At 46.2% G+C, this 9,472-nt stretch overlaps 1 protein-coding gene across 3 annotated transcripts in view; it reads right to left on the bottom strand.

Moving 5' to 3' along the window:
• Positions 1-1,052: 1,052 nt before the first annotated feature.
• Positions 1,053-9,472, bottom strand: part of CRABP1 (cellular retinoic acid binding protein 1) — a 120,819-nt gene continuing 112,399 nt past the window's right edge. For all 3 annotated transcript variants that reach the window (XM_068272596.1, XM_068272595.1, XM_068272597.1), the window contains one exon: positions 1,053-2,271. In XM_068272596.1, coding sequence (XP_068128697.1) covers positions 2,221-2,271 — 51 coding nt within the window. In that variant the 3' untranslated portion in view covers positions 1,053-2,220. The remainder of the gene's footprint in view (positions 2,272-9,472) is intronic.

Below are 9,472 nucleotides of genomic sequence, written 5' to 3'. Positions count from 1 at the left end.
ATTAACAGAAACAGACAATGTGCAGTATCAGGCTGCTCCCCTGTCACACCACCACTCTACGCCAGGGTTTTTGTGTCCTATGCAGAAATCTAGCTCTGACCTTATGTGCAGTCGTTTTGTTTGAAAAATTGGTAAATTCAACAATGTCTAAATGACTAAGAAAAAACATCTCATGTGAATATCTCAAGAAGCTTCCTTTCATCTATAATCTGGGTAAAAACAGGCTTATTGGACAATATTGCATTATGTATCATTAACTAAACATAAATTAGCTTGGGCAACTGTAGAATCAAACAAAGCAAATAGGTCTAAATAGATTTCGCAGAGCTTGTATGTAAATACTCATATAATGGTTTCATTCCTGTATCTTTTATTCTGATACAGTTACTTACTTTAGTGACCAAAGGCTGAATATTGTCAGAATGAGAAAAGCATGCTTACAAACATATAAATTATATATGCTCAGCGCAGAGTCCAAAAACAAAAGACAAGTCTTCAACAAAGGATAAAAGCAGGCAAATCTCCACCACAATAAATATTGGGTTCATGGCACAGCTCTGCAATCATGGATACCCAAAAAAGGAAAGCGGCTTACCAGCTGGTGACAACCCACATTATAAGGTTGTATCAACGCTTTGGTAGGACATCAGGAAGCAACAGTCTGTCCAGGATCCACCAATTCAGCAATGATTCCTCTCACGAATGGATATCAGTAAACATCATAAAAAACAAACAAACGGCAACGGGGATCCCCTGATGACGCTAGTTTGTGAAACTGGTCGGGAAGGAGACAGGCGGCACCTTCATGGGCCCCGTATGTAAGTTTTGTTTTTATGCTATTTTTAAGCTGTTTTTACTATGAAAACTCTATATTAAACGGTTTACACTTAGAGTTGCCATTTGTTTGTTTTTTATGATGTTTACTGATATCCATTCGTGAGAGGAATCATTGCTGAATTGGTGGATCCTGGACAGACTGTTGCTTCCTGATGTCCTACCAAAGCGTTGATACAACCTTATAATGTGGGTTGTTACCAGCTGGTAAGCCTCTTTCCTTTTTTGGGTATCCATGATTGCAGAGCTGTGCCGTGAACCCAATATTTATTGTGGTGGAGATTTGCCTGCTTTTATCCTTTGTTGAAGACTCGTCTTTTGTTTTTGGACTCTGCGCTGAGCATATATAATTTATCTGTTTGTGAACTCTGGACATCGTTCTTCTCTCAGCAGCGGCCACTTTGTTTCCTTGGCGCTGATACACATATGCAAACATGCTTACAAACATGAAAATATATAAATCTAAGTTAAAAAAACTGATGCGAACATAGTAAACCCTAAAGAGGGGGAAAATTGCTATAAAGATTAAATTCCCTCTATACCATGACCCGTCACCCTGTAGAATCAGAAAGCAACATAAAGGTCAGGGTTGTCAATTTTCCCAAAAGCTAGTTTACAACTGAGACTTTGGGTCATCCCAAGATGTATTCTTAAGGCGTAAGTCACTATGTACAAAGCAGAAAAGCTTGCTTTTATAATTGGCACAACAAATTCAAGTTAGGTACTAAGTCATAAAGGTGCTAAATATTTTAAGTATTATGGCATTTGCCAATCTGTCCAGGGTACATGGGGTATATAGAGCAACTCATTAGATTTATAGATGCATATGCCTAGCAGTCCTAGGGTTTCTAATCTAAGTAAATCTATTAAAGAAACTCCATAAGGGTCTGAAGCCTGTTTATTTTTGTTCAGCAATATAACTTGGTGATTATAGTGAAATATCTAATGCCGGGAATACACTGTACGTTTTACCGCTCGATTATGGCACCGGATCGAATTCCTGCTTGTCCCTGCGGACGATTCTCTTATCTTCTGCTCGTTTTCCTTATCTTTTTCCATTGTCCTGCCCGCGGTATAGAGCGTGGAATCGATCCGGCAGGTGATCGGACATGTCGGAAGTTATCAATTGAGCCATCTAATGTGTATTCCTAGCATAAGAGTAGAAGTGCGTAGCAGTATGTATATAAGAGCACCAACCTACACTGAGATTATTTTTTCAGGTCATTGGATATTCATGCCCCATATGTTAGGGCACTACTGAAAACACTACATTTTGTAAGAGCGCAGTCTGATGCTACTAGTGAATGACAACACTATACAACAGATGGGCTGGTGTGTCAGGATCTCTTGATAACGGATGCTTGCTGGACGAGAGCCCTCGTCGCTTCATGTCCTCACATATATTCGTGTACAGACTACATCATCTGCTCCAAAGACCTGCAACAAATAACATTAGATTAGTTGTGATCTAAATTACCTGTAGTTACTTTTATCAAAACACACCTCCTAACTTTTATTTCTAAACAATCACATCAAACAGCAGTAGCTATAGACCTATATAAAGATTTCTTAGCCATTGAAGCTTAGCTTTGTGATCTGCCCATAGACATTTCAATGTCACGTCCAGGAATTGTTTTGTTGGTGACACTTGCCTATGATTTCAACCCATTAAAGGTTTTTTTTATTTGCATGTTAATTCTGAGGTCTGCAGGGGGCACAGAGCAGGCACAGTGAGTGATTATACATATCATTACATCTATAGTGCCTGCTGTAATGTAACACTATTGTTTGACTTGAAGTATTTCTATGTAATACAGAAATAAGAATGGTTAACTGACTCTTTTATACATATGTTGTAACAGTATGTTAAAATGTCACTAATGTCTACCAGTGAATTTTATTCAATTCAATTCACTTTATTGTCATTGTGTAACACAACAAAATTACTTTTCATGACAACCCCACGGTGCATATAGGAAACATAGTGATAGTAACAAGGAAGAGAAGAAATTATACAAGTATGCCAGGTATTACAGATGTTTAAACAATTTGTACACAGTGTTAATTATTTCAGAGAGGATTCAGAGTTCATCAAGTTTATGGCGGATGGGAAAACGCTGTCTTTCAGTCTGTCTGTGTGTGTGCGGATTGATCTACAACGTTTACCTGATGGAAGGAGCTCAAACAGGGCATTTCCAGGATGAGTGTTGTCCTTGATAATGTTTTTGGCCCTTCTCACGCTGCGAGTATCATACAAAAGTTCCAGTGATGGTAGTTCAGTGCCAATAATGGCTTCTGCTGTTTTAACAACTCGCTGCAGGGCTTCTCTAGTAGCCTTCGTGCAGCTGTTCTACCAGGCCGTCATGCAATTGGTCAGAATGCTTTCTATAGTGCATCTGTAGAAATTAACCAGCAACTTCTGTGGGAGGTTAGCGCTCCATTGTTTTCTCAGAAAGTAGAGGTGTTGTTGTGCTTTGCCAGTTAGAGCTAAAGCATTTTCAGCCCAGGACAGGTTCTCTGCGATGGTGACTCCCAAAAATTTGAAGCTGGAAACTCTCTCCACAGCCTCTGCATTGATCATTAGCGGTAGGTGAGTGGTCTTTTTGGTGGTCCTAAAGTCCAGAATAATTTCTTTGGTCTTCTTTGTATTTAATAACAGGTTGTTAATGTCGCACCATGCAGTCAGGTTCCTAACTTCTTCTCTGTATGCAGCTTCCTCATTGTCTGATATAAGCCCAATGACAGTCGTATCATCTGCAAACTTAACAATTATGTTTGAGGTATGGATAGGCTGGCAGTCATGGGGGAAAAGTGCATAGAGGAGAGGGCTTAATACACAGCCCTGTGGCACGCCAGTGCTCAGGGTAAGGGTGGAGGATGTCTGTTTTCCTAGTCTGACAGTTTGAGAGTGATTAGTAAGGAAGTCCAATAACCAAGTACATATGGAGGGAGCAAGACCTAGTGCATGGAGTTTGTTGGTCAGCTGGCTAGGTACAATGGTGTTAAATGCTGAGCTGTAGTCAACAAAGAGCATCCTAACATAGGAGTTGGGCTTTTCCAGGTGTGAGAGGGCAGCATGGAGAGCTACACAGATGGCATCCTCAGTCGATCTATTTGTTCGGTAAGCAAACTGGTGTTGATCTAGATTTGCTGGGATGGAGGCCTTGATGTGTGTGGCTACCAGTTGTTCAAAGCACTTGGCGATGACGGGTTAGAGCAACTGGTCAATAATCATTAAGACAGGTTATCCTAGGATTTTTTGGGACTGGCACAATGGTTGTAGATTTAAGGCGTGAAGGGGACTACACCCAAGGACAGAGAGAGGTTGAATATTTGTGTAAAGACTTTCGCTAGTTGACCAGCACAGGCCTGGAGCACACGTCCTTGCACACCATCAGGACTTGCAGCTTTCCTGGTGTTGATATTTGTGAGTGCTTTCTGCACTTCATGTATGTGAAGGATTAAAGGCTGTGAGTCTGTAGTGGGCCCAAAGTAGTGGTGCTCAAATACCCCTTTTCAAAATTCGAGTTAGGTCGAATTCGAATAGTAAATTATTCGAGGTCAGTCGAATATTCGAGTCGAATAATTTTTACTATTCGATTCGACCTCGGAATTCGAGCTCACTATTCGAGTCGGTATTCGAGCTCATTATTCGAGCTGACTATTCGAAATGGCCTTAAATAGCTTCCAACACTTGTTTTGAGGGTGAATGATGCAAGAAACCTCTTTTTTTCCAAGTAACAACAGCAAGTGATTATGTGGGGATGTTCCTTTAAAAAAAAAAGTTGAAAAGAGAAGTTGTGTCCAGAAATTTGTTCAGTACTGTATATACTTCTTCTTCTTCTTCTTTATCTTCTATATCTTCTTCTTCTTCTATATCTTCTTCTTCTATATCTTCTTCTTCTATATCTTCTTCTATATCTTCTTCTTCTTTTATATTGTCTTCTTCTTCTTCTTCTTCATCTTCTTCATCATCATCTTCTTCTTCTTCATCTTCTTTTTCTTCATCTTCTTCATCTTCTTCATCTTCTTCTTCATCTTCTTCATCTTCTTCTTCATCTTCTTCATCTTCTTCTTCTTCATCTTCTTCATCTTCATCTTCTTCATCTTCTTCATCTTCTTCTTCATCTTCTTCATCTTCTTCTTCATCTTCTTCATCTTCTTCTTCATCTTCTTCTTCTTCATCTTCTTCTTCTTCTTCATCATCTTCTTCTTCTTCTTCATCATCTTCTTCTTCATCATTCATCATCTTCTTCATCTTCATCTTCTTCATCTTCTTCTTCTTCATCATCTTCATCTTCTTCTTCTTCATCTTCTTCTTCTTCATCTTCTTCTTCTTCATCTTCTTCATCTTCTTCTTCATCTTCTTCATCTTCTTCTTCTTCTTCATCTTCTTCTTCTTTATCTTCTTCTTCTTCTTCATCATCTTCTTCTTCTTCTTCATCATCTTCTTCTTCATCATTCATCATCTTCTTCATCTTCATCTTCTTCATCTTCTTCTTCTTCATCATCTTCATCTTCTTCTTCTTCATCTTCTTCTTCTTCATCTTCTTCTTCTTCATCTTCTTCATCTTCTTCATCTTCTTCTTCTTCATCTTCTTCTTCTTCTTCTTCATCTTCTTCTTCTTCATCTTCTTCATCTTCTTCTATATCGTCTTCTTCTTCACTTATTTCTCTTTTCAAATTTTTTTTTTTAAAGAAATGCAGCTATTTTTGAGCGTAAGAAATAGCTGGTGGCGCACGCATGTTGGAAGCGCCATTGTATGTGCTCCCTGGCAGTGGAAACACACAGACAGCAGGAGGTAAATTCAGCAGCAGGAGGAGGAGGATGAGTGTGTGGCAGCAGGCAGTCAATGAGGCAGGCAGCGTGACATAATAGCCCTGGTACCTAGCGGTGATACCAGGGCTGTAAATAAACACAGCAGGCAGGAGGTCCCAGACAGCGGTCGTGCAGCCCACATTGTGTCCAATACACAACTGGGACAACACAGTTTTCAACCCGGGCACCTCAGAAAAATTAAACCTTTTTTTTTTGGGGGGGGGGGGTTTGTTTTGTTTTTACAACAAATTACACAGATATAGCTATTTTTTGACGTAATAGCTGGTGGCAGAGTGGCAGCAGAAGGTAAATCTGTGTACCCTGGCAGTGGGAAACACAGACAGACAGCAGCAGCAGCAGGAGGAATGGAGGAGTAATTATGTGTGCAGCTATTGTTTGACGTAATAGCTGGTGGCAGACTGGCAGCAGAAGGTAATTCTGTGTACCCTGGCAGTGGGAAACACAGACAGACAGCAGCAGCAGCAGGAGGAATGGAGGAGTAATGTGAGCAGCTATTGTTTGACGTAATAGCTGGTGGCAGAGTGGCAGCAGAAGCTAATTCTGTGTACCCTGGCAGTGGGAAACACAGACAGACAGCAGCATCAGCAGGAGGAATGGAGGAGTAGTGTGAGTGTGGCAGCAGGTAGGCAGCGTGACATAATAGCCCTGGTACCTAGCGGTGATACCAGGCCGTAAATGAACACAACAGGAGGTCCCAGACAGCGGTCGTGCAGCCCACATCGTGTCCAATACACAACTGGGACAACACAGTTTTCAACCCGGGCACCTCAGAAAAATTAAACCTTTTTTTTGGGGGGGGGTTTTTTGTTTTGTTTTTACAACCAATTACACAGATATAGCTATTTTTTGACATAATAGCTGGTGGCAGAGTGGCAGCAGAAGGTAAATCTGTGTACCCTGGCGGTGGGAAACACAGACAGACAGCAGCAGCAGCAGGAGGAATGGAGGAGTAATTATGTGTGCAGCTATTCTTTGACGTAATAGCTGGTGGCAGACTGGCAGCAGAAGGTAATTCTGTGTACCCTGGCAGTGGGAAACACAGACAGACAGCAGCAGCAGGAGGAATGGAGGAGTAGTGTGAGTGTGGCAGCAGGCAGGCAGCGTGACATAATAGCCCTGGTACCTAGCGGTGATACCAGGCCGTAAATGAACACAACAGGAGGTCCCAGACAGCGGTCGTGCAGCCCACATCGTGTCCAATACACAACTGGGACAACACAGTTTTCAACCCGGGCACCTCAGAAAAATTAAACCTTTTTTTTTTTTTAATGGTTTTTTGGTTTTGTTTGTAAAACAAATTACACAGATATATAGCTATTGTTTGACGTAATAGCTGGTGGCAGAGTGGCAGCAGAAGGTAAATCTGTGTACCCTGGCAGTGGGAAACACAGACAGACAGCAGAAGGGCAGTACACAGCAGCCCACTGTAGGTGTAAAATGTGTGGCTGCAGGCGACGTAATAGTCAAAGTGAACCAGGCTGGCTTAGTGAGCAGGAGCCAGGAGGTGGTAAAGGGTGGTAAGGCACATTAACGATGGTTCTTAGCCAGTTCATGTCCCCCTCTCGCCGACAACAGGGGCCAGGAACTCGCCTTCCACCCACGCCTGGTTCATCTTGAGAAACGTCAGTCTGTCCACAGACTTGTGAGACAGACGTGAGCGTTTCTCGGTGACCACACCACCAGCTGCACTGAAGCAGCGCTCGGACAGCTCGCTGGAAGGGGGGCAGGACAGCACTTCCAGGGCGTACTGCGCCAGCTCGCTCCAGATCTCCAGGCGCTTGACCCAATACTCCATGGGATCAACAGGGGCATCGCTGTCAAGCCCGCTGTAGGACCCCATGTAGTCAGCCACCATGCGGGTCAGGCGCTGGCTGTGACCGGTGGAGGATGCTGCTGCATGCACCTCCTCTCTAGTCACTGCTGCCGGAGCCTCTACAGTCCTGTAGAGCTCGTGGCTGAGAGACAGCAGGTCTGTGGGGCGCTTGCTGCTGGATGCAGGCACCTGCTGCTGCCTCTGTGCTGGCTGCTGGACAGTGGGGGTGGAAGGCTGGGGGAAGGCTTCCTCCAAGCGCTCAACAAGGGCCTGCTGCAAGCTCCTTATTTGTTGCGCTGGGTCTCCTCCTGCAGGCGGCAGGAACTGGCTCAACTTCCCCTTGAGGCGTGGGTCCAACATCATGCTGATCCAGATGTCCTCCCTCTGCTTCATCTGGATCACCCTGGGGTCTCTGCGCAGGCACGTCAGCATGTGTGCTGCCATTGGGAAGAGGCGGGCCACGTCTGCTGGCACATCGACGGCAGTGCTGCTGTCCTCATCCTCCTCCTCTGCCTCGTCAGCCTCATCCTCTCTCCACCCCCGCACCAACTCAGCTGCACTGTGCTGCTCCCCCTCATCACCAGCAAGGTCAGGGACCTCCACCAAGTCCTCCTCCCCCTCAGAGGTGGACTGTGCAGCTGCTTGCCGCTCCTGCTGGTCCAAGGCTCCCTGTTCCAGCAAAGCATCGAGGGCCCTGTTCAGCAGACAAACCAGGGGCACCCACTCGCAGACCATAGCATGGTCCCTGCTCACCATGTTAGTGGCCTGCAGAAAGGGAGCCAGCACTAAGCACACCTGCTGCATGTGCCTCCAGTCATCATCGGGGACGATGGACGGGATGTTGCTGGTCTTGTCCCTTCTCTGAGCGGCGGAAACAGTGGCCAGGGCAAGGTACTGGTTGACAGCGTGCTTCTGTTCAACCAGACGCTCCAACATCGCCAGGGTGGAGTTCCAGCGAGTCGAAACGTCAAGGATCAGCCGATGGCGTGGCAGATCCAGCTCCTTTTGCACGTCTTCCAGGCTCGCACAGGCTGCAGCCGAGCGCCGGAAGTGACGCACAACGTTCCTTGCCGTTTCCAGCAGTTCGCCCATCCCCTGGTAGGTGCGCAAGAACTTCTGCACCACCAGGTTCAGCACGTGGGCAAGACAGGGGATGTGGGTCAGGTTTCCCCTGTCTATTGCGGCAACCAGATTGGCCCCATTGTCGGCCACCACCTCTCCGACTCTGAGGCCTCTGGGGGTCAGCCAAATCCTCTCCTGCTCCTGGAGTTTGGCCAACACATGGGTTGCCGTCAGCTTGGTCTTCCCAAGGCTGACCAAGTGCAGCAGCGCTTGGCAGTGGCGGGCCTTCACGCTGCTGCTGAGGCGGGGGGTTTGGCCAGGTGTGCCGGAGGATGGCAGAGGATCGGAGGAACCTGCTGCAGTTCCCCTGACCCTGCGGGGTGGCACCACCCACTGTGTTGCTGCTGCTGCTGTGCCCGCTGCTGCTCTCCCATCCTCACCCCCTTCCACCAAGCTGACCCAGTGGACAGTGAAGGACAGGTAGCGGCCTGTCCCGAAGCGGCTGCTCCAGGAGTCCATGGTGACGTGGACCCTTTCACCAACCGCGTGCTCCAGCCCTCGCTCCACATTGGCCATCACAAAGCGGTGCAGTGCAGGAATGGCCTTGCGGGAGAAAAAGTGTCTGCTGGGGAGCCGCCAGTCTGGGGCTGCGCAAGCAAGCAGCGCACGAATGTCGCTCCCCTCCTGCACGAGCGTGTACGGCAGGAGTTGGGAGCACATGGCCCGTGCCAGCAAGCCGTTCAGCTGCCGCACGCGACGGCTGCTGGGAGGCAGAGCCCTAACCACCCCCTGGAAGGACTCGCTCAAAAGGCTCTGGCGTGGCCTTTTGCTGGCACGGGAATCAGCAGACACAGCGGAGGAGGCCACTGAGGACTGGCTGCCAGAACAGGCCTCAGTGTCGGCGGCAGGAGTTGCAGAGGGGG

The sequence above is a fragment of the Hyperolius riggenbachi genome, chromosome 3 (genome assembly GCF_040937935.1).
Source record: "Hyperolius riggenbachi isolate aHypRig1 chromosome 3, aHypRig1.pri, whole genome shotgun sequence".
Taxonomy (NCBI): Eukaryota; Metazoa; Chordata; class Amphibia; order Anura; family Hyperoliidae; genus Hyperolius; species Hyperolius riggenbachi.
Note: the sequence above shows the minus strand (reverse complement) of the source record. Positions and strands in the feature narration are given on the sequence as shown.